Here is a 26751-nt window from a genome sequence, read left to right on the forward strand (position 1 = left end):
GGAGGGGATCGGCACCTGCTACTCCTGCAGAGGGAAGCAAGGTGGATCCTCCGCACCAAAGCCACTGGCGCTGCCGGACTCAACGATAGGAATGACATGTCCGTATTTCTTCAATAATGGGGGTATGTTATAATATAACCACCATGGACTGTTTTGTCTCCTATGGACCCCATGGCCCTTTAAGACAACCATCCCTGTGTACTTTGTCCCGTCTGCATGTATCCTCTCTTTAACTTAACATTGATGTCCTTAGGAATAACTTCTGCTTATACAATCAGTAATTACTGCCGAACATGTCAAATGTGCTTTTATGTTTGTATTTGGATATATTTTTCCTCCCCCTCGATCACATTCATTTGCTTTTACTGTCATTCCCTTCACGGCGCACAGCTGCTGCACATGATGCCGGCTGACGGGCGTCGCGTATATATGGCGCAGCACTGCGCCCTGACGATCAGCGGCCAGAAGAAGCGCTATTCATTGCGCGAAACGGCCGTAGCCGCCACGCATCTGCAGGAGCGCGTCCGCCCCGCCACCCCACCGATCTGTCTGAATGTTGAGGACTGAATAAAGATACAGATATTCATGTGCTCCGGTGAGTGCCGCATATTCTTTGCTCTCTCGCTACATAGTTGCATAACTATATTAGTGCCATCTCACTGCCTGAGGCCTTTATTGGGAAAAACAAACTTTTATAATATGCTAATTAGGCTCTGGGAGCGGGGGTGGGGGGGGGGCGTTGCACCTGCTCCTAGAGGCTCCGTTTGCCCACCTCTTTTCACGCCCTTCTCTTGATTGACATGGCCAGGGCAGCGCTGCTGTTCTCCCGCTGGCCGTGTCTACCCTCTGCCACAATGTGTCCGCCCACCCCTCCTACATCACATTCAAGCCATAACTCTGCCCCCTTTTCCTTGGGCACTAGCAGGAGGCGTGCCTGGGCTCCTTCCTGCACGAGTGACGCCCCTCTGGGCGCCTTACTGGCTCATTTGCATACCAAATAAACTGGATTATCAGAAGATAGAAAACATCTATTGCTGAAACAAAGGCACATCTTGAAATAAGGTACAAAGTGCTATTAGGCCATGGCTTTACTTCAATAGTGATTATCCTGGTGACAGATTTCCTTTAAGAGCAGTTTTCTTTTAAATACTTTTCATTGAATTGCATTTTGTAAAGAAGAAATCAATGATACAATAAAGAAACAATCCAGAGTTACATTGCATTATGGAGACTAAAACAGAAAGAAACCCATTCATGTTTTTGTGTGGGCATCTACAGTATCATAAGATATGATCTTTATAGATCAACAAAGGAGGGACCCTCCATTGAAATGTGCCACATCGCCCCATGTCCTTTTTTTTTTTTTTCCCTTTCTTAAATGAAGTTTACTGTTGAGACTAGTGCCCCAGAACCTGACTTTTATTCTATATACCGTATTTTTCGCCCTATAAGACGCGCCGGCCCATAAGACGCACCTAGGTTTTTGGGGAGGAAAATAAGAAAAAAAATATTTTTAACCAAAAGGTGTGCTTTTGGTGGGTTTGGAACTAATGGTGGTCTGTGGGTGGCACTATTACTGAGGATCTGTGAAGGACACCGTTATGGGGGGGATCTGTGGATGACGGACACTGTTATGGGGGGATCTGTGCATGACGGACACTGTTATGGGGGGATTTGTGCATGACGGACACTGTTATGGGGGGATCTGTGCATGACGGACACTGTTATGGGGGGGGATCTGTGGATGACGGACACTGTTATGGGGGGGGATCTGTGGATGACTGACACACTGTTACGGGGTGGATCTGTGGATGGCACTGTTACAGGGGGGGGGGGATCTGTGGATGGCACTGTTACAGGGGGGGGATCTGTGGATGGCACTGTTACAGGGGGGGGGGGGATCTGTGGATGGCACTGTTACGGGGGGGGGGGGGGATCTGTGGATGGCACTGTTACAGGGGGGGATCTGTGGATGGCACTGTTATATATGTGCCATCCACAGACCCCCCCACCCCATAACAGTGCCATCCACAGCCCCCCAGCCCAAAACAGTGGCATCCACAGCCCCCCAGCCCATAACAGTGGCATCCACAGACCCCCCCCCCTTAACTGTGCCATCCACGGATCAGCTCGCCCGCCCGCCGCCGCCCCCGCCTTTGCCGCCCCCAGTATACTAATATTACATGTCTTATTCGATTAAAATGTATTAGATATGCCCCCTCACTCCTATATTGCTAATCGTACCTTACATCCTATTCCTAGCTTCTGTAATGCAGGCCGGGCGGCCGGCGCGTCACTCGCTGACGTCACTTGCCTGCGCCGCCTGCTTCATTCATAAAGTAGGCGGCGCAGGCACGTGACATCAGGGAGTTACGCTGCCGCCCGCCCGGCCTGCATTACAGCACCTAGGAATAGGATTTAAGGTACGATTAGCAATTTAGGAGTGAGGGGGCATATCTAATATATTTTAATCGAATAAGACATTTAATATTAGTATATCGGAGCGGCGGGGCGGGGCTACAGTACACTGATTGCACCGCCCCGCCGCTATTCCCGGCCCCCAGCTCCTCCTCCAGTCCCTCCCCCGACCCCCGCTCACGCTACATCGCATCCAGCGATGTTAAATTGTCCGCATTCGCCCCATAAGACGCAGGGGCATTTCCCCCCGATTTTTTGGGGGGGAAAAGTGCGTCTTATGGGGCGAAAAATACGGTATATTTTTTTTTTATAAATGATGGAGAATAGGGAATAAGGGTCCAAATGAATCACATATTACAGTATAATAATGTATACTAGAATATGTATAGTATTTCTGCTTCTATGGAAGCTGTAAAGAGGAGAAATACAATTAAGGAAAACATTTCTACTTTTTACACTCGCAACAAGTTAAAGTTAAAAAATGGGTCAAGGAAGCATTCTTTTAAAAAATGGGATGATCTGTGATTGTGAGATTTGAGCATTTCTTCTGTTATGAGAGTGTGTGATACTCATCCCAGGAGAGTTTGAAGTTTCCAGTTTCTTGCCAGTGCTAGTATAGTAGCAGCTAAAATTATAAGACTGATGACAATTTTGTAATGTTTAGGGATTGACCAAATGTTGAGGAAACCAAAGCAGGCTTGGGTTTGATTGAGGGGTCAGATGTAGTACAAAAATGTGTTGCTAAAATAAATGAGCAGTAGGAAAAAAAAAAGCACACATCTGCCCCCCCCCCCCCTTATTATTGATGCAATTTAGGAAATTCTGGATGGGGTAAGATACCAAAATAAAAGGATTTTTTGGACTGTTTCTCTATGAGAGGTTTTTTTCCATGCCTTTCAGACCCAGCTCTGTTATTAAAGAGGTTGTCTAGCCTTTACTAAGGATAGGCCACCACAAGCAAATCTACATGGGGTTCCACACCCTGCACCCCTGCTGGTCAGGGAAGTCGGTTCTGGAACTACAGAGCCCTGTCAACCTTGTAGTGGAGGGATCTCATTACTACAGAGCTGCTCCCACTGAAGCCCTGAGGATAGGCCATCAATGTCAAAATCCTGGACAACTCATTTAAAAAGGAAACCCATAAAACAATGGTGGAATTGTGTTTTCCCCTGATTTTACCCCACAGAAAATGTTTTCAAAGATCCTCAAAACGTTAACCTGGTAAGTGAAATGGTGCCATAAAAAATAAATCTCATCCTGCAAAAAAGCAAACCCTTATTTAGCTATGGAAGATGAGGGAAAACGTAAAGGAATAAAAACCGGCTGTGTCAGGAGGGGCTTAATTAATAATGGCCTCCGCTGCACTGCATAGATAAAAAATGCTGCTGGAGTACTTCTTTAATAGTGATCAGCGTCAGGGGCAATATTCGAATTCATGATATTTTGCGAATATTTGGGCGAATATTCACGAATTCGAGAGTTCGTTATCTCAGTTATTATTTTCTTGATTGAGGAAATCGGCAATTGAAAAATTAGCGATAAAAATTTGCATTACGAAAATTCGCAATCAACACTACTCCTAAATAGTGTTGAGCGAACTTCTGTTTTAAGTTTGGCGTCTAAAGTTCGGCTTCCGGTTAGCGGAGAATCCCGATATGGTTCCCGATATGGATTCCGACTTCCGTTGTGGTCCGTGGTAGCGGAATCAATAATGGCCGATTATTGATTCCGCTACCACGGACCACAACGGAAGTCGGAATCCATATCGGGATTCTCCGCTAACCGGAAGCCGAACTTTAGACGCCGAACTTAAAACAGAAGTTCGCTCATCACTACTCCTAAAGTCAAAGATATAGCAGCCTTATCATTTGCCCACAAGCTAGAAGCAGGGAGGGATCATGTGTACTGTTGCAATAAAAAATCTCTAATAGTCAAAATTACGAATATATATCACTATATTCAAAATATTCGCGAATTCTCGAAGTGCTGATATTCACGATAAAAATTCTCAATTCAGTATTCGTGATCAACACTATTCTTTAATATCATTATTAGTGTTGAGTGAACTGAAGTCAAACTAACTGACTTTGATCCGAATTTCAGGAAAAATTCGATCCACCGCAAAGTCAGGAAATTTCCCTGACATGGCGGTAAAAAAAAACAAAAATACACTCCCCTCATCCCTTTGCACGTGAAGAGGTTGTCATGGCCTTTTTGATTGCAGAAACTGTGCAAAAAACTTGCGCGGGGAGACGTATGACGTCACAACGTTATCATGTCACCGCAAGATTTTGTGCAGTGTCTTCAATTAAGATGGCCGCAACAACCTCTACGCGAGCAAATAAGGTGAGTATTTTTTTTATTTTTACCCTGATTAACCCCTGAAAGGCCTAAATTGTAGTCTCTACATACAAAGAAATGTGCTTTGTGACGAAGTAATTCATGATTAATCCAATTTCTTTGTGAAATTTATCAAAGCAGCCATATCAAATTTTTCATACGTTTGCTCATCTCTAATTATTTTCATTATTTTATAGCTGCCTTGCAGTGAAGGGCATATTACTGTGTGGTAAGGGTTGCTGTTGGGCCCTATATTATTTGCAGCGTATCACAGCTCTATTTATTCAGCATAAAAAATAACTAAACTGCTGACAGTGCTGATCAAACATAAACATCAGTACTCATTTTACGGCTTTCTTTTCCAGTGATGACTTTCCCGACACAGGGGCATGTATCTGCTGCAGCCAATTACCGCAGTAGCGTGTCAACGTTGAGACAGTGATTGGCTGTAGCAGTCACATGCCTATGCCTCGGAACGTCATACCTGGACCCGGAATCAGAGAGTTGTGGGGAACTGTGATTTTTTTTTTATGTTTCAACAGCACCCTCAGCATTTTAGACCATCCTTTTCTTGTTTAGGACAACCGCTATAATGAATATATACGTGCTGCCGCCACAATTTATGTAACATACAAATTATTACTACAGCGCAGATTACACATTTCTGTGCCCAGAAAAAAACACACAGATATGCCTCATAGCAGTGCCGCCATCTGCAGACATCATCTTTTCATCCTACTCACACCCAATCAGTATCCCAACTTGCAGTCATTATGGCCTGTATCCTAACACTCTGATTCATTGAGCTTTTTGACGGTCGTCCTTCTATCCAACGTATTTAGAAAAGCGGTATTTATTTTAACTTAATAACTCTTGCTATGGGGTAATGCTACTGATATGAAAACGAACGGCACTTTAATGTAAAATCATGGAATATGGATTTCACACTTGTGATATTAAAGGGATGCTTTGGTTGTAAAGAAATCATTATTCAGTCAGATTTACTTTGTGTACTAATTAATCCCTCACTATTACCAAGATCTCTTCTTTCTACCAGCGAATGGATGCATCTGTAAGGCCTCCTGCACACGAACATGTGTGCGCCTCATGGTCGTGCTGCGGCCCGCAAAATGCACAAACACCGTCCGTGGGGCAGCCGCAGCAGATCGCGGACCCATTCAGATCGCGTACATGTTCTATCTTTTTGCAGAACAGAAGTATGGGACGAAACCCCACAGAAGCACTCCATAGTGAATTGAAGTGAATTCACCATTGAAGTGAATGGTTCCACATCCGTGATGCAGAATGCCTACAGAATGGCGCCCGTGTATTGCGGGTCCGCAAATGCGGCAACGGGAAGCACAGGTTCGTGTGCAGGAGGCCTAAGTGGGATGAACTCTATTAATCCAGCTATAATGCCTGGTAAGGCATAGCCCGCTGATTAAGACCATACCTTTCTTTCCTTGATCTGTTGATACATTCAGGAGAAATAAGGGTTTTAAAAAAATATGCAACATAGGTCTTTATTGCACCGTGGGTAGGCCCTGGCAATTTGTTGCACCTTAGCTCCTGCGCTGTCTTCTGGATGCTTCAGGGAAGCAGAGCGGAAGAGCCAAGGTGCACTGAGTGGCTAGGGCCTACCCTCAGTGCACCTAAGACCTAATTTGCAGTGAAGCACATATGTTCTTCTCCTGCCAATAATCACGGTAAACCGTTTTCATCATGACCTGAAAATGTGTCCTGATGATCTTCAAGTGACAGTGAAGGCAGTTTTCAAACGTCTTGTTTCAAAAGATAGGCACTCAACATCTGGGATCACTCTGACACGCATTTTATTCATAAAATCACGTTATTTCCCTTAAAAAATCTATAATAAAAAATCTATAATAAAAACCAATTGATACACAATATAATACAATCCGCGGTCAGTTGGAAAATCCCCGCTTGGTAATATGCTACCTCAGTCAAACCTCTGACTGTAAATAGCCCTTTTACAGACAGTAAAAACCCATTTACTAAAAGCAAGAAGATTATTCAAGTGTGAGGAGCTGAAAAACAAATGGGGTCATTTATTAGGCTACTTTCACACCTGTGTTCAGGAGCGGATCCGTCTGGTATCTGCACAGACGGATCCGCATCTATAATGCAAACGCTTAGATCCGTTCAGAACGGATCCGTTTGCATTACCATGAACAAAAAAAAAATGATAATGATTATTATCATGATAGTGCAAACGGATCCGTTTTGACTTTACATTGAAAGTCAATGGGGGACGGATCCGTTTGAAAATTGAGCCATATTGTGTCAACTACAAACGGATCCGTCCCCATTGACTTACATTGTAAGTCTGGACGGATCCGTTTGCCTCCGCACGGCCAGGCGGACACCTGAACGCTGCATTCAGCGTTCAGGTGTCCGCCTGCTGAGCGGAGTACAAACGGTGCCAGACTGATGCATTCTGAGCGGATCCGCATCCACTCAGAATGCATTAGGGCTGGACGGATGCGTTCGGGGCCGCTTGTGAGAGCCTTTAAACGGAACTCACAAGCGGAGCCCCGAACGCTAGTTTGAAAGTAGCCTTAAGACTGGCGTTTTAGACGCCGGTCTTAATAGCCCCTTTAGCTGGCGGTGGATCTACCGAAGTTATGAAGTGGAGCAGGCCTCTCCATAACTTCGGCACATCCAGCGCCAGTTCTACATCTAAGCCAGCTTCTAAGCATAGAATATGGTGAATGAGATGGGCCTGCCGGCCTGTCCCCTCCCCTGCCCACTCCACACACACTTTTTTAGACCTGGCGGGAACAGGTGAAAAGTCACAGATTGTGGCAAAATTAACCTTTGCGCCGAAATCTGCACCAGATATTTCTGGATAGTAAATGACCCCCAAAGTCCACTACAAAGTTTTAGAGCTTTTCATTATTCAGTGATGAAACTTTTAGGGTCATTTATTAAACTGGTGTAAAGTAGAACTGGCCTAGTTGCCCATAGCAACCAATCAGATCCCTCCTTTCACTTTCCAAAGGAGCTGTCAATGTGAAAGGAGGAATCTGATTGGTTGCTATGGGCAACTAAGCCAGTTCTACTTTACACCAGTTTAATAAATGACCCCACTTATTTTCAAAAGACCAGAAAACTATAGAAGAGAAATGTATGTAATAATACTTGACTTTTTCTTTCAGCCCCCTGGTTTCCGCCGGGCATACAGCTCCCCCCTGTACAGCAATCAGCAGTACGCCTGCGTGAAGGAACTGCTGCCTTTCTGTGAGTTACTCTTCACGATTTATTATAACATGGTAACTGTACGCCAATCATCTGAGCAGAGAAAGATGAATGGGATGTAAGCTCAGTCTGTACATGTTTGCCGCATATAAGGCTGCCTTCACACAACGCAGATTTTGTTGCAGAATTTTCCGCGACTGAAAATCAGTTCCATTCATTTGAAAGGGGAGGAAAGCATGCGGATTCCTGCAAGTCCCATTCAGGTGAATGGAACTGATTTTAAGACCACCCGCACACAGTTGCTGGTGAACGCACATAAGATCCGCAAAAATTTCCATGTGGATTTATGTGCATTTCTGCAGCATATCTGCACCAAAATCCACAATGTCTAACAGTTTTTTTTGTGCAGATTTGATGCGGTTTTGCCACACTTCAATTGAAAAGGGTGAAATGCAGCTAAAACCGCAAACATAATTGACAGGCTGATAAATTAGAAAAACACAATGCAGGTCAATTTCAGCACGGAGAAAAAGCAGTGTAATCTCATACACTTTGCTGGTACTACGCTACAGTTTTTCCACATGGGAATCTGCGTGGAAAAACCGCACATATTCCGCAACGTGTGCGAGTGGCCGTAAGGTATGCTCACACACTTGTTACAGAAATTTCCATGACTGAAAATATGTTCCATAAATCGGAATGTGCCTTTTTCTGCAGCATGTACATGGATTTCTGCAAACTCTATTAAAATCAATGGGGCAGTCGCAGAAATTTCTATAAAAAAACGGCCACATCTGAATAATCCCTTATAATGATCTGTCGCTACATCTCTGCTGCCACCCTCCACAATATCTCCTTTCAGCCATCATAAAATGCTAAGGATAACTTATTGGTATATGATATAGTGCTGCCAGGTGGTTGAATCGTTCTCTCCTTCCTTATATCTACAAGTATAGACGATACAAAAGATATAAGATTTAAGTACTGAGTGACAGGGGTAAGACAATGTCCCCACAGCAGCCCGAAGATATTCATCATTTACAAATTACACCATTGAAAGAATAGAATAATGAATAGCATATGGTTTAATGAGCCTGTCCCTCAACTCTTGACCACAAGGTGGCACCATTACACTGCAACTATGATTTCTGAGTGTTTGGATGATGTCATTCTGTGGGTAGCCAGCATGAGAGCGGATTATGGAGGTGTGCTGTGCCCAGAATTGAAAGTTTCTTCGTTAAAAAAGATAATCACAGATAAAATTTACCAGGCTGAGGGTACACAGTGACTTTTTTTTTTTTTACTCATGGATATATCTGATGATGTCTACACAACATGAAGCCACACTGAATCACGATGAGATCACAGTTGTGACGCCACTTGAATAGTGCCACATGGGAATTTTCTTTCCAGTGGGGAACAATTTTACTACAGTTTGTATAATTCCACACAACCTTGCCTGTTATCCACTTGTGATATCACAACAGATCCCCTGACTGACCCCTACTTGTGATGTCAGAGCAGCTCACCTGACTGATGATCCCCACTTGTGATGTCACAGCAGCTCAACTGACTAATCACCACTTGTGATGTCACAGCAGCTCCCTTGACTGATCTCTGCTTGTGATGTCACAGCAGCTCACCTGACTGATTCCACTTGTGATGTCACAGCAGCTCACCTGACTGATCCCCACTTGTGATGTCACAACAGCTCACCTGATTGATACCCACTTGTGACGTCACAGTAGTTTAGCTGACTGATTCCCTGCTTGTGATGTCACAGTAGCATAGCTAACTGATCCCTACGTTGTAATATCACAGCACCTCACCTGATAGTTCCACACTTGTGATGTCACAATAGCTCACCTGACTTGTGATCTGACTGATCCCCACTTGTGATGCCACAGCAGTTCACCTGACTGATCCCCACTTGTGATGTCACAGTAGCTTAGCTGACTGATCCCTACTTGTGATGTCACAACAGCTCATCTGACTGATCCCCATTTGTGATGTCACAACAGCTCATCTGACTGATCCCCACTTGTGATGTCACAACAGCTCACCTGATTGATCCCCACTTGTGACGTCACAGTAGTTTAGCTGACTGATTCCCTGCTTGTGATGTCACAGTAGCATAGCTAACTGATCCCTACGTTGTAATATCACAGCACCTCACCTGATAGTTCCACACTTGTGATGTCACAATAGCTCACCTGACTTGTGATCTGACTGATCCCCACTTGTGATGCCACAGCAGTTCACCTGACTGATCCCCACTTGTGATGTCACAGTAGCTTAGCTGACATATCCCTACTTGTGATGTCACAGCACCTCACCTGATGGTTCCTTTCTTATGATGTCACAACAGCTCACCTGACTGATCCCCATTTGTGATGTCACAGCAGCTCACCTGACTGATACCCACTTTAGGACATGGTCAGATATCATAGTCACATATCAGAATAATGTCAGTGTGAAGAAAAATACTCACCCTGAAACCTGACCCTGACACCTGAGTTTGATTTATGTTCTTCATAGGTCAGGGTCAAAGTCAGAATGAGTTATAGATCTACTGTGTATTTCTATGCTAAATCACACAACCAAAGAAAGTCTATAGCTGAGCTTCTGGCTATGTGTCTGAAATGATGTAAGCTAACATGTTACAGTGTTATGAGTGTATAGCTCAGTGGTTAGGTTACTGGTTTGTACACTGGAGTTTTTGGGTTCAAAACCCATTAGCAACCTTAAAACAACAAGTTAATGTTTTTAAGCATTAGATAAGATAAAAATTCAAGTGATGTGCGATGTTGGTGTCTGACTTTCCTGACTAGTCAGTGTCACAATGACATTTAGGTTTACTGTATTTTTGTATGTTAAATCACATAGATAAAGAAAATCCCAGTGTAATATTAGGCAAGTCTTTAGCTAAGTGGTAAGGCTGTTACATTGATTCACCTCTCTCAAGTGTGTGTGCAGTTTTTCCCCGGCGCCTCCCCAACGGCACTGACAGGAGAGTATTCCCACCCCCTGGACAGGAAACAACACTTGAGCTCCAGATTAAAAAGGCCTCCTCTCCTTACCTAAGCCAGTGTTGTTTCCAGTCCACGGACAGCGCGGATGCTCCTGTCAGTATGGTAAAGATTTGCATGGCCTTGCTGTTTTCCCCTGTATGGGAGGGCCACTGCAGAGATCGGGGGCTCCGGGGATGCATTGGCTCCCTTCTCCGACCTTAGGCATAAGACCTTTGGTGGAAGGCAGCCCCGGGCTTCTTACCCCTTCTCCGGGGTTGTGGATCCGACGCGATGGGCGTCCATGCAGACGGGGCCTTCTCCAGGGCAGGAGGAGGTCCAAGAGCAGAGATGACATCAGGACGTAGCGACGCAGCATGCGTCATGACGTCACGTTCTCGCATGGACGTCTCTGCGTCCAGGGCGCGTTGGGGGTAGGAATTTTAAATATTCTGAGAACTACCTGGAGGATAGCGTGTTTCCCTGCTCCAGCATGTCTACTCCTCAGGAGGATGTGCCCTCAGCCCGGTAAGCCTCCTCTCCTGTATACCTATGTAGATAAAATTTGGGATGTGGAGCGCTCCTCTCTTTTACAAGTGCACTGATGGGTGCCTGGTGGCAGAGATTAATATAGATATAATTTACAAGCCACCTTTTTTTAAATCAGATTTTTTAGGGCAGAGAAACCTCCACTACCAGGACACAGAGTGGGGACTCAGGACGTAAGAAGTGTGCTATATGCAGGAAGTCCTTTGTCTCAAAATCCCCAAAAATCACTATTTGCAAAGTGCACAGAGAACATAGTATCTGAAGAATCTCCCTCCCTTTTGAATTCCATGAGGGATACAATTTGAGAGGAAGTAAATGTGGCGGTGGAATCAAGGCTACCTCCCTTATCTCCACAAGCTTCCACTTCTCAGAAATCCCAGAGTTCCCAATTATATGAAATTGAGGATGAAGGGGAGATCCTTGATGACAGGTCTGTTTCCTCGGAAGACGGCTATGGGAGACCGTTATTCCTTCCAGAGGGCTACTATGGCTATAGAAGACCCTAAAAAGAGCAAGTCGGTACAGGATGAAATGTTCCAGGGTCTGGGGGAAAGAAGAAGATGTGTATTTCCAGTACATAATAGTATTAAGGATCTAATCTCTAGGGAATGGAGAGATCCAGAAAAAAGAACCCCAGTTACAAGCTCTTTCAAAAGTAAGTATCCTTTTGCGGATTCTGATGCGACTTTTTGGGTTAAAACTCCCAGGATTGATGGGGCAGTGGCGGTGGCCCGTATGTAAAAACAATCCACCCTTCCGTTTGAGGATATGGGCTTACTACATGACCCCATGGTTAAAAAATGTGAAAGCCTGCTTAACTTCCTCAGGGCTGCCGTACGCAGGATTGCGTCCTGCCGGCGGCCCTGCTCTTCTGGGTTGACGCTTATACGCATCCTCCCGCGAGAGCCGAGATTTCCTGTGAACGCGCGCACACAGGCGCGCTCGCTCACAGGAACGGAAGGTAAGCGAGTGGATCTCCAGCCTGCCAGCGGCGATCGCTCGCTGGCAGGCTGGAGATGTGATTTTTTTAACCCCTAACAGGTATATTAGACGCTGTTTTGATAACAGCGTCTAATATACCTGCTACCTGAGTCCTCTGGTGGTCCCTTTTGTTTGGATCGACCACCAGAGGACTCAGGCAGCTCACTAAAGTAGCACCAAACACCACTACACTACACCCCCCCCCCCTGCCACTTATTAACCCTTTATGAACCACTGATCACCCCATACAGACTCCCTGATCACCCCCCTGTCATTGATCACCCCCCTGTAAGGCTCCATTCAGACGTCCGTATGATTTTTACGGATCCACGGATACATGGATCGGATCCGCAAAACACATGCGGACGACTGAATGGAGCCTTACAGGGGGGTGATCAATGACAAGGGGGTGATCACGCATATAGACTTCCTGATCACTTCCCTGTCATTGATCACCCCCCTGTCATTGATCACCCCCCTGTAAGGCTCCGCTCAGACGTCCGTATGATTTTTACGGATCCATGGATACATGGATCGGATCCGCAAAACACATGCGGACGTCTGAATGGAGCCTTACAGGGGGGTGATCAATGACAGAGGGGTGATCACCCATATACACTCCCTGATCACCCCCTGTCATTGATCACCCCCCTGTCATTGATCACCCCCCTGTAAGGCTCCATTCAGACGTCCGCATGTGTTTTGCGGATCCGATCCATGTATCCATGGATCCGTAAAAATCATACGGACGTCTGAATGGAGCCTTACAGGGGGGTGATCAATGACAGGGGGGTGATCACCCATATACACTCCCTGATCACCCCCTGTCATTGATCACCCCCCTGTAAGGCTCCATTCAGACGTCCGCATGTGTTTTGCGGATCCGATCCATGGATCCGATCCATGTATCCGTGGATCCGTAAAAATCATACGGACGTCTGAATGGAGCCTTACCAGGGGGGTGATCAATGACAGGGGGGTGATCAGCTAGTATATATGGGTGATCACCCCCCTGTCATTGATCACCCCCCTGTCATTGATCACCCCCTGTAAGGCTCCATTCAGACATTTTTTTGGCCCAAGTTAGCGGAAATATATATATATTTTTTGTTTGTTTTTTCTTACAAAGTCTCATATTCCACTAACTTGTGTCAAAAAATAAAATCTCACATGAACTCACCATACCCCTCACGGAATCCAAATGCGTAAAATTTTTTTGACATTTATATTCCAGACTTCTTCTCACGCTTTAGGGCCCCTAAAAAGCCAGAGCAGTATAAATACCCCACATGTGACCCCATTTCGGAAAGAAGACACCCCAAGGTATTCCGTGAGGGGCATATTGAGTCCATGAAAGATTGAAATTTTTGTCCTAAGTTAGCGGAAAGTGAGACTTTGTGAGAAAAAAACAAAAAAAAACAAAATTTCCGCTAACCTTGGGGTGTCTTCTTTCCAAAGTGGGGTCACATGTGGGGTATTTATACTGCCCTGGCTTTTTAGGGGCCCGAAAGTGTGAGAAGTCTGGGATCCAAATGTCTAAAAATGCCCTCCTAAAAGGAATTTGGGCACCTTTGCGCATCTAGGCTGCAAAAAAGTGTCACACATCTGGTATCGCCGTACTCAGGAGAAGTTGGGGAATGTGTTTTGGGGTGTCATTTTACATATACCCATGCTGGGTGAGAAAAATATCTTGGTCAAATGCCAACTTTGTATAAAAAAATGGGAAAAGTTGTCTTTTGCCAAGATATTTCTCTCACCCAGCATGGTTATATGTAAAATGACACCCCAAAACACATTCCCCAACTTCTCCTGAGTACGGCGATACCAGATGTGTGACACTTTTTTGCAGCCTAGGTGGGCAAAGGGGCACATATTCCAAAGTGCGCCTTTCGGATTTCGCAGGCCATTTTTTACACATTTTGATTGCAAAGTACTTCTCACACATATGGGCCCCTAAATTGCCAGGGCAGTATAACTACGCCACAAGTGACCCCATTTTGGAAAGAAGACACCCCAAGGTATTCCGTGAGGGGCATGGCGAGTTGCTAGAATTTTTAATTTTTTTGTCGCAAGTTAGTGGAATATGAGACTTTGTAAGGAAAAAATAAATAAAAAAAAATCATCATTTTCCGCTAACTTGTGACAAAAAATAAAAAGTTCTATGAACTCACTATGCCCATCAGCGAATACCTTAGGGTGTCTACTTTCCGAAATGGGGGCATTTGTGGGGTTTTTCTACTGTTTGGGCATTGTAGAACCTCAGGAATCATGACAGGTGCTCAGAAAGTCAGAGCTGTTTCAAAAAGCGGAAATTCACATTTTTGTACCATAGTGTGTAAACGCTATAACTTTTACCCAAACCATTTTTTTTTTTGCCCAAACATTTATTTTTTATCAAGGACATGTAGAACAATAAATTCTGCGAAAAATTTATATATGGATGTCTTTTTTTTTTGCAAAATTTTACAGCTGAAAGTGAAAAATGTCATTTTTTTGCAGAAGTGTAAAAAGTGGCCTGGTCATGAAGGGGGTTTCAGCTAGCGGGGTTGAAGTGGTTAAAAAAATCATGGGAGATCAATACTGCGATACTTAGCCCCAGTATTTCTTTCACCTGCACGGCTAGATATTTGTAGGTATGGCTAGGAAAATTAGAAGATCACCTGGCAGCGGGAGCTCCTAGAGAGGAGATCTTAGCATCTATACCGAAACCGTTGAAAACAGGCAACAAACTTTTTAGCTGACGCTTCAGCTGATTTAGTGAGACTGTCGGCTAGATCAGCCACCGTCTCCAATGCGACAAGAAGAGCCATCTGGCTCCTTTCCTGGTCAGGGGATATGGTATCAAAAAATCGCTTATGTTCTATCCCCTGTGAAGGAGGCTGTCTTTTTGGATCAGTCCTTGACGACATCCTTGAAAAGGCCTCTGATAGGAAAAAAGGATTCCCTACAGAGAGTAGATTTTTTTCAGCAGAGGCGGTCTTTTCGAAACCAGAAAACCAGACAAAAAACAGATCAGAGAAGGAAGGATTACTTAGGAAATTGGCAGTCCTCAATAGGGAAAGGAAGAGGATTCCTCCTTAATCCAGACAAGCCGACAAAATCTTCTCAATGACGCCAAAAGCCTGGTTGGAGCAAGGTTAAAAACTTTTGCTCCACAGTGGGAAAGAATAGGCACCTCCCCTTGGATTCAAAATTCTATCCAAGAAGGATTCAGCTTAGAGTTCGATACCTGGCCAGAAGAATACTATGTAATCAACAAGCCACTGCCTCAGAGAGAAAAACAATCTCTGGAGGCGGAAATATCCATCCTTCTCCAGAAACAAGTATTGATTTGGGTTCCAGACCACCAGCAAAAAATGGGATTCTATTCTCTGATATTTATCTTATTATAAATCTAAGGAAGTTGAACAGATTTCTAACTCATCAAAAATTCAAAATGAAAACCATCAGGTCGACAATAAACCTCCTTCAGAATTGTTATATGGTAACTATGAATTTACAAGATGTCTTTTATCACGTGCAAATTCTCAAAAATCACCAGAAATATCGGAGAATTGATGTCCATATAGGAACCCGCCTGTGTCATTTTCAATTCCAGCCCCTTCCTTTTGCGCTATCCTCTGCTCCGAGGATCTTCTTAAAGATAATATCCGAAGTAACAGGTAACCTCCATCTAAAGGGTAATCTCATAATATGGACGACTTCCTGATTGCAGCCAAAACAGAAAACGAGCTGCTGTTTCATCTAGACAAAGTAAAGGAAGTCTTCCTTTCTTTAGGATCGACTGTAAATCACAAAAAAATCCGATTTTGTCCCAAGTCAACGAAAGATCTTCCTAGGAGTTCTACTGGATTCATGTCTCCAGATCTCCTTCCTCCCAGAAGAGAAGAAGTTGACCATATATCAGAAGATCTCTCAATTCTGCAAGTTAAAAGTTTCCTCGGTCAGAAACATCATGACGGTTTTAGGGTACCTAACATTCTCGATACCCGCAGTCAAATGGGCACAGAGCCATACAAGGGCTCTACAATCCTTTCTTCTAGACTCCTGGTACGGTACTCAAACCTCCTTAGAAATGAAGGTAGACCTTACATCAAGAGTATTACAATCCCTAGCCTGGTGGAAAATAAGAAAAAATGTGCAGACTGAAGTCTGTTGGCATCAGGAAGATCTGTTAATAGTCACTACAAATGCCAGCAGCAGACGCTGGGATGGTTATGTGGCAGACCTGATGGTTCAAGAAGTTTGGAACAACTCCATGACAACTGCCTCGTCAAATCAAAGTTTTCAAGGTCCTTCTTGCACTCCATTCAAAGATACCGCTATGCCATGTAAAGATCTTATCTGATAACACAACCACGGTTGCATACATAAACAGACAAGGTGGCACTTGGAACAGGGTTCTAGCTGCAATCGCAAAGATTTTTCTATGGGCAGAGAGACATCTGACTTCCTTGTCAGCGGTCCATTTAAAAGGAAGCAAAAATCTCGTGGCCGATTTCTTGAGCAGACAGAACATAAGAGAAGGCGATTGGGCCTTGAATCCTGAAGTATTTCAATTGATTACAGCAAAGTGGGGTGTTCCAATCCTGGACTTATTTGCAAACCGGAGCAACAGGAAGGTACAAAAATTCAGTTCTCTCTCCCCCCACAGGACCATCCAGAATTTCTACATGCCCTATCTCGCCCTTGGCCAAAGGGGCTTCGGGCTTCTATATGCGTTTCCCCCCCTTCAGCTTAATTCCGAGGACCCTAATGAAGGTAGCGGAAAAACAGGTGCAGGTAATCATGATCACTCCTTATTGGCCAAGAAGAGCCTGGTTTTCCCGGCTTCTCAACCTTATGGAGGGGAATACTGGACACTCCCAGCAGTGCCAGATCTTTTATTCCAGTGTCCGATCCACCACCCCAGAGTCTTTTAACACTCAGATTGACGGAGGTCTCAAGCCCTCTACCCTCAAAGTGCAGATATCTGCCTTGAGTATTTTTATAGACGCAAAATTGGCAGAACAACCTTTAGTCAAGCAACTGTACGCTCTACCCTTCCAACATGGGACTTAAATTTAGTTCTTACAGTCTTAATGGAGTCGCCATTCGAACCAATTGATAGCATCTCCATAAAGATTTTATCACTTAAGGCCGCCTTTCTTCTAGCTATAACAACTGCTAGAAGGGTGGGTGAGATCCAGGCATTCTCTTGTCGTCCACCGTATCTAAAAATGTTAGATGACCGCATAATCCCTTAGCATTGCCCAGTGTTATTTCTGAAAGTAGTTAAAAAATTCCATTGTAATCTGGAAGTTGTTCTGCCGTCCTTCTGTTCTTTATCCAGTTCCAGGGTCCAAATAAGGGTCTAGCGACCAGGAAGCCTACGATCGCTCGGTGGATAAGAGACGCTATATCTCTGTGTTATACCAACAGGAAACTTGTTCCCCCAGCAGGACTCAAGGTCGCACTACTACAGGCTGGATGTGACCCATAATCAGGACTTGTCCTTTGAGCGTAGAATTCTTTCTCCAGTAGTCCGTCCCTAAGATATGTTCTTCTCTGTTAATCCTCCTGTCAGTGCTGTTGGGGAGGCGCCAGGGAAAAGGGTTAATTACTCTTACCAGTAATTGGATTTTCAATTAGCCTCCCCAATGGCACTGGGAGTTTTCCCATCCTTATTCGTTGTTTTGGTAAGAGTATAATTACCTTTGTGGATTGTATTATTTGAATTCATAATAATAATCATTTTTCTTGCATCATTTTCCATGTCCTTTGTTATTAACTGCCTTAGGTAAGGAGAGGAGGCCTTTTAAATCTGGAGCTCCAGTGTTGTTTCCTGTCCAGGGGGCGGGGATACCCTCCTGTCAGTGCCGTTGGGGAGGCTAATGGAAAATCCAATTACCAGTAAGAGTAATTAACCCTATTAGCAAGAATCTACTTAGCAAGAATACTACTTTTTCTGGGACTCCTGAAAAAGTGGAGTAGTCACTAAATGCAGAGCTGTGTCCTGGCTTATACATACAGTATCTACTGTATATATGTGTATCATACACACAGCATGCTATAGCTTCACCACACTGAGAGGTCAGGTATCAGGGTGAGTATTTTTCCTCACACTGACATTATTCTGATATGTGACTATGATATCTGACCTAAAATGAACACTCTACAGGTGACTAATCCCTGCTTGTTATGTCACAGCAGCTAACCAGACTAATCCCAGCTTGTGATGTCACAGCAGCTCACCTCACTGATCCATGTTTGTGATGTCACAGTAGCTTAGCTGACTGATCCCTACTTGTTATGTCACAGTGACTCACCTGATGGATACCCACTTGTGATGTCACAGCAGCTTACCTGACTGATACCCACTTGTGATGTCACAGCAGCTTACCTGACTGATACCCACTTGTGATGTCACAGTATCTTAGCTGACTGATCTCTACTTGTGATGTCACAGCAGCTCACCTAAAGGATCCCCACTTGTGATGTCATAGAAGCTAATCTGATTGATACCCAACTGACTAATCCCCACTTGTGATTTCACAGCTGCTCATCTGACTAATCCCCACTTGTGATGTCACAGCAGCTCACCTCACTGATCCCTGCTTGTGATGTCACAGTAGCTTAGCTGACTGATCCCCGCTTGTGATGTCACAACAGCTCACCTGACTGATACCCACTTGTGATGTCACAGCAGTTCATCTGGTGAGATTCCATTCACAATGTCACAGTTGCTTATCTGACTGATCCCTACACGTAATGTCACAATAACTGAATTAAATACTTGTGATGTCAGAGAAACTGCCTACCTTTTGTGTGAATCTGTAAATACCACCTACCTTCTTTGTATTTGTAGAGTGGATGTATCTTTACAATATTTTACACTGCATGACCTGATAAAATATTTCTATTTTACAGGATAAGAATTATTATTATTTATTTTAAAGCACCATTAATTCCATGGCGCTGTACATCCAGACGGGGTTACACAAATATAAAAATGCAATAAACAATAAAAAAGTAGTCAAAAAGCATTGGTTCCCTGACCAACTGCTACTTTCACATCAGTGTTTTGGCTTTCTGGTTTTGAGGTCCAGCAGAGGATCTAAAAAACCAGGGCCAAATGATTCAGTTTTGTGCCCATTCATTGTCAATAGGAAAAAACTGATCAGAATGCATCAGTTCTGTTTTGTTGCGTTTTGTGTTCGATCTGCGAAATGGAACAAACCGATCTGGCATCAAAATGAATGTACGGTAAGTCATTGGTGCCGGATCAGTTTTTTTCGTTACTAGAAAAAAAACTGATCCATCACCCATTGACTTATAATTATTTTAATGCTGGATCCTATTTGTTCTGTTTCGATTTAATACAACCACATACAAACGGAACGGATGCATAGTGTTGTATTAAATGAAACAGATCCGTTTTATTCACACTTTGAGATCTTCTGCCGGTTCTCAAAGCCTGAATAAAAAACGCAGATGTGAAAGTAGCCTAAAAGGCCGTTTTAATAGGTTGCACATACTACATGAAGCAGGCATAGACCATTAAAGGTATTATCTGGAACACAAAATGAATGGCCAATTCTTAAAATAGGCTATTAATAATTGATCAGTGGGTTCCCATCTAATGCACCCCCACTTATCAGCCGACTGAAGGTGTGTGGGTCTCCACTGAGTACAGTGTCCTTGTTACCTTTTACTACAACAAAACGAACAGAGGGCCCGGGTAAATAACACTGATGGCTGTCAATGTAATTGCGCTTACCAGAACTAGTTGTGCTACTTCAGACACAATTCTGCGACTGCATACAGTCAAATGAAATCATTGCTACTCTCAACCAAGCGGTATATCATTGCCAAAACCCGATATAGATGAGTGAAAACAAAAAAAGTAAAAATGGTCTTCTGGGGAAATGGACACAAACACTGTAATTTATTGCACATAAATCATGAAAAACAATTAAGGCAATTAAAATGGACAAACAGAAGGAGGCACGTTTTGGGAGGTATGGCGGTTTGGTATGCCTCCTTCTTCAGGCCTAAGAATACTGACATCATTGCCAATTTATAGCAATGCCCTGGAAGTGAAAAGTAGGTTCAAAGGTCATAATATGAACCATGCTACTTCATTTTTCACTGCACTCATTCCATTTAGTGTAACAAAGGCCATTTCTGTGGCCTGTCTCCCCCTTCTCACTGCTTTGATTGATAGAGCCAGGCAGTGGCAAAACAGCCAGGCAGGTGCTGGCCACAGAAATGGAGTGGAGCTTGGGTGCAGTGAGAGCAACGGTGATGACTTTTTTGCACTAAATGTCTAGTTTGCATATTAGAAGAAAGTACTCAAGAACAGTGATGGCCAGTTTGCAGTGTTCGCCAGCGAACACATGCGGGCTGCCATCTAGACTCACAAGCCCGGCGATGCACAGGTAAGCCCTTACCTGTGCCTGTGTCGGCGGGAGCCGGTCTGAAACAAATGCAGTCACGGGGAGCAGGCAGTTCCGAGAACAGCCCGATGAAGGCCCCCGGCGGCTGTTCTCGGAACTGCCTGCTCCCGGTGACCGCATTTGATTTCAGACCAGTTCGCGGCACAGGTCAATTTATTTTATTTTTCCTAACCGGATTTTCTCCATTCACTTCAATGGGGAGAGGAAAATCCGCATCAAATCGGCAAGAAAATCCACATATAAATACGCACCAATTGATGTGAATTGACCACACGGATTTCCCTGAGAATACCTGCGGATTTCAGTACGTATTGTCCGCACATAAATCATGAACGTGTGCATTTACCCTTAGTTGTCTTATTTTAGTAAAAAAAAATTATGAGAGAATTTTGTTGCAATGAGCACATATTTAGGCCACACCTCATTTTCCACTAAGCCACTCCCCCTTATTGAAGGTGCAGGGTCTAAAGTAAATCGGGGCTTTTATGGTTTGCCTCTTGTAATGCTCACCAGTCTTCAGAAAGGCTAGAAACATGGGAAATATTGGTCAATATTTATCAAGCCTACAGCTCCTGAACTGTGGCACCAAAAAGTCGCGCATATTTGCACAAGCCCTGTTTTGGCAAAAATGTGCAACTTTTTGCCAATCTTTGCCACATTCACCACTTTTGTGATGAGTGTGGTGGAGAATGAGACATGGGTGAGTGGGAGCATGGTCTAAGTGACCCGACACATTTACCATTACTTATACAAATTTTTTGGCTCAAACCGTGTCAGACTGTAGTGCCCTGGGTCTATCACTAAGGGTCCGCAAAATGGGTCAACATCTGTTCCGCAATTTTGTGGAATGGGTGCAGATCCATTCATTTTCAATGGGGCCGTGTGCTGTCCGCATCTGCACTTATGTTCTGCAGCCCAGCAAAAATACAGAACATGTCCTATTCTTGTCCGCAGCCATGGACAAGAAAAGGCATTTCTATCATAGGGCCGGCCATTTGTGGTCCGCAAAATGCTGAACGCTCATATGCGGTGTCCGCATTTTGCGGACCGCAACATAGTTGCCGACATGTGAATGGACCCTAAAACTAATTCTGGGGTCCTGCTGTACAGCTACATGCACCCCTGTCTGTAAATCCCTAAAACTGCACAAACTCAGTTATTTTCAGTAGTAGCTCACTGCCTAGGTTGTCTCAGCCTGTTCTGTCCTGGAGGCCCTATCGTGCTGACTGGCCCTTGCCTTGGACTAAGGACCTCTTAGCTTTGTGAGCCAAGAACACATGGTCAGACTGCAGCAAATGGTGCAAGCTGATGGATGATGGGATCCCTGAAGTGACATCAAGAAGGCAGATCCATCAAGATACTGGCCGGCCTACCTCCTAGATGTTTTATATGGATGCATAGGCAAGTTGAGATGCTTTATGTGGCCTATCAGTATGTATGGCAGTCATTGTGACTGCCTGACTTAGCGGCCTACCAGGGGATTCTCTGCTGCCCTGTGGGCCAGTCTGTTTCTAGACAAAAATAATGCCCGAAACCAATGCCTGCTCCCAATGGCGTAGCGTGGGTTGCCAGCACCCAGGGCAAGCCATGTATTGCACCCCCCCTTCCCCCAACCTGTGGCCCCTTTTTACAGATAATGTATTAGTCCTATGTAACACCACAGATAACACAGTGATAATTCTCTGAGTACAGATACTGTAGTAGATGGGTGTGAGCCCCCAGATACCTCATCCATCCAGTGACATCTCCTGTGATGTCGACTTTCCTCAATGTCTTCATTCGGAGATAAGACAGCCATGATACTTTCAGCTGCGTCTCATCTCTGTAGAGTTTTATTATTATTAGTTATTATTATTTTATATAATGGCCCCTCTGTAATATTAGGATATATAATGAGCCATTATATATCCTAATAATACGGAGGGGCCATCATATATTATAATAATAACGGGGGGTCATTATATATAATATTTATACAGAGAGGTCATTATACAGAGGGGGCCATTATATATCCTAATATTACAGAGGGGCCATTATATATAATAATTATACAGGGGAATCATTATATATTATACAGAGGGGCCATTATATATTATAATTATACAGAGCGGCCATTATTAATAGGCCCTCTGTATAATTATGCAGCGATTTTAGTCATGCAAGAGTAACAGTCTGGTGATTTTTCCGCTCACGCCAAACCATAGGCACTGCAAAAGCCATTCCTTTCCTTTTACCATTCAAGCACTATGTTAGCCCAGAGTAACACACAGTGCAACAAACATGAGGTGCCCAGCTTTTATTTTGATCTACAATTTTACAGTCAAAGTAATGCTTGTAAGCAAGACGCACTCGCTTTGTCAGATTCTTGTGCTGATCATAGGTAGTGTATTTGCCACACATGTAGCAGAAATTGCCTGGATCGTTAACACATTTGCGTTTATCCATCTTAAGTTTCGAAACTGATAGCATAATAACAGATCACTTTATCAAAATCTGTCCAGCTTGCCTTAGGCTTCGTTCACATCAGCGTTCAGCTTTTTCTTCTCCTGCCCTGTTTAGGAGCAGTAAAAAACGGAAAGGACGGATTTGGCACATAACTGAGCCGAACGGAGCCCATGGACCCCATAAACTATAATGGGGTCCATTAGGTTTCCGCTCAGAAGAAGTTTTTTGGAGCAGAGACAAAAGTTGTGCATGCAGGACTTTTGTCTCCGCTTCAAAAATCTTCTTCTGAGCGGAAACCTAACGGACCCCATTATAGTCTATGGAGCCCGTGGGCTCCGTTCGGCTCAGTTATGTGCCAAATCCGTCCTTTCTGTTTTCCTGCCCCTAAACGGGGCAGGAGAACGGAGAGGCTGAACGATGATGTGAATGAAGCCTTACATAATTACAGCCTGAGTGCGTCCGGACAGGTCTAAACATGTCCATTGGAATATTTCCAATAATATTGCATTAATATTATAACTGAATAGGCTTTGCATGTATAACTTAAAATCTAGACGTGTCAGAGAAATTCCAAGTTTATATTTGGAATCAGCGCGCTCATTTTAGTATAAATTACATGTGAAATCTATCAAGTTTTGTATATGAACATAGGCTGGTTGAGGTGCTGTACATTGAATATATGTATGTAGTGCAGTAAGTCTACTGTGTTATGTGCTACTTGTGCAGGGGGTGGGAGACTAGGGGTCCACCTTATTCAGGGGCCCACCGGGGGATTCCCCTGTGGGCCAGTCCAAGCCTGGTCTCACGAACCTGCTGAGATGCGTGTGCCTCTAGATAATTTTGGCACATGTCATGCCATCAGACGCTACATCAAGACTGGCATTACAAACGCCAGTCTTGATAAATCTTCGCCACTGTCTTCCTCTTCTTCTCTTTTATATATTGCTATTGTAATGAAATAAAAAGATTCCCGTTCTTCTGAGCTAAGTATGTTCCATTGTCTACATTTCTCAGATGCAGATTAAATGAATCCTATCAGTTTGCTCTGCACATAGAAGAGGTTATCCATAATTGAAAGGACTGGAAAGTGGCTTTGGTGAAGATTTCTTCTAATTGTTCAAGAGTGTTAAGAGAGGCGAGTTATTTCTGCGCTCTCATTTAATTGTTTTATTAATTAGAACATTCAGCTTGCTGTTTGGGTGAGAAAAGTCCTGTGGCTTGTTGTACGCGTATTGAGAGATTGTGCTGTAGGCAGCAGGAACAGCTTTATGCTTGCGAGAAATTGTCCGTTTATTTTATAGCACAGGGTGAATAACATTTGTATTAGAAACTCAGAGATATTTCTCAGAGATTAATACTTGATATAAAAGAAAAATAACCGTTACATCCCACTATGAAATCGCCACTCTGAAATTGGACTTGTCGGGACGCCAAGCAGCTAACAGCTTTCATTGCTTTTTTACTACTGAGGAAGGAACTACTAGTTCCGAAACGTGTCTGGTGGCGATTTATGAATGGATAGTGTGGATTTTCATCGATTAAAAATGTTGGCATAGCGCAACTCCAGTTAGCTGCTTGGCGTCCCGACAAGTCCAACACCAATCAAACCATCACAATCTAAGCTGGGTGGAGGTAAAGCAGTGCAGACTGTAACAAGATCGTGAGTAATATATACAGCAAATGCTGTGGAAAACAACTGTGGACCAATAATAATATGCTACTAATATATGTGCATAAGGAAAGAGCTAATCGAGAATTGGCACTTTACATTTAAACAATATAACAGATCGTGAGGATGCTTTGCAAGTCTACAATTAATTAGGTGAACTGGGTGAATGCAATTAAATAACAACCAATATTACTAACCACTAGCCAAGAGTGGAGAAACAAAAAAGGAAAACGTATTTTATTTATACTTTTAATTTTTTTATATATGCGTGAGCTCTGCATTTAAACAGACCTTGTTCATAAAATGGATGTTATGAATTGTGTTTTTTAGACATTATGTATATGCAAATGTAGGGATAGTTTTTAAAGCATTGTGTTATATATTAAATAGTGGAATTGTGTGCACATTACTGTGAGCCAGCCATTATTATTACTATTATCTTGGTTATAGCAATTCTGAGGGGTGGTCAGTGGACTGGGCTCCAGGGTAACTGGTGAGCTTCCTCTACCACGATTGGTAATTTTGTTGCAGAAATGCTCCATTTATCTATATGGGACTTGCAAAAATCTATGCACAAGCTGCATAAACAACCCCATTCAAATGTATGAAACTGATTTCCAGTTGTAGAAATATTTGCAGCAAATCTGCCATGTGTGAATGTACCCAAAAAGTACTTAAGCTGGGTAACAAAAAAAGGACCAAATTGGCACTTGTAGTTTTTAAATGCATGTTACATCACCTCATGGCTATATTCCTGCTATCATTTTTTGCCAGAGGTGGATTTAGAGCTTAAAGGCCCTGGAAAAAACCTAAAAGTGTCCCAACCCTAAAAGGGAACTCGGCTCTATCACTACCCTTAGGATGTGCATAAAAACCTGGTGCCGAGAGCATGAGATCATTATGTACCCAGCTGGCAACCATGAGGAGAGCACAGGTGGCTCCTGGGCATCGGTGCACCAGGAAATTTCCATGTAGGGTATATGTCCAGTCCAACCATTTCAATATAAGTTCTGGTACATTTCATGGCTAAAATAGTGTAGTCTGCAGTAATATTGTCAAAAATACCAGAAAACACTACTGTAACCTCATGCATAGCATTATGGGATCTATACAGATGCATTAAGATCCATTGAAAATCAGATCTAATCTACAGGATAGGAGATACGTGTATGATCAGCAGGGGACCCCTGCATTTCATCGGTATTCAAATCTCTGTCATGAATGACTGAGATGGTTATCTCCCAGTAAAGGCGTTTTCCAGAAGTTCAATATATATGACCTATCGTCTGGAGAGGACATCAATATGTGATCAGTGGGGGTCTGACTCCTGAACTCCTACCGATCAGAAGTTTGAAGAGAATAGGCTATCAATGTTGTGCTCGTGAAAAAAACATTTTAAGGACTTATTCAGATGGATGTTGTAAAACTTAGGCTACTTTCACACTAGCGTTCGGGGCTCCACTTGTGAGTTCCGTTTGAAGGCTCTCACAAGCGGCCCCGAACGCATCCGTACTGCCCCAATGCATTCTGAATGGACGCGGATCCGCTCAGAATGCATCAGTCTGGCAGCGTTTGGCCTCAGCTCCGCTCAGCAGGCGGACACCCGAACACTGAATGCAGCGTTCGGGTGTCCGCCTGGCTGTGCGGAGGCAAACGGATCCGTCCAGACTTACAATGTAAGTCA

At 43.8% G+C, this 26751-nt stretch overlaps 1 protein-coding gene across 2 annotated transcripts in view; it reads left to right on the forward strand.

The window, feature by feature from the left end:
- The window catches only part of STAC3 (SH3 and cysteine rich domain 3), a 129882-nt gene that overhangs the window by 76903 nt on the left and 26228 nt on the right, over positions 1-26751 (forward strand). For both annotated transcript variants that reach the window (XM_044286429.1, XM_044286428.1), the window contains exon 4: positions 7938-8019. In XM_044286429.1, coding sequence (XP_044142364.1) covers positions 7938-8019 — 82 coding nt within the window. The remainder of the gene's footprint in view (positions 1-7937; positions 8020-26751) is intronic.

This window comes from Bufo gargarizans, chromosome 3, assembly GCF_014858855.1.
Source record: "Bufo gargarizans isolate SCDJY-AF-19 chromosome 3, ASM1485885v1, whole genome shotgun sequence".
NCBI lineage: Eukaryota > Metazoa > Chordata > Amphibia > Anura > Bufonidae > Bufo > Bufo gargarizans.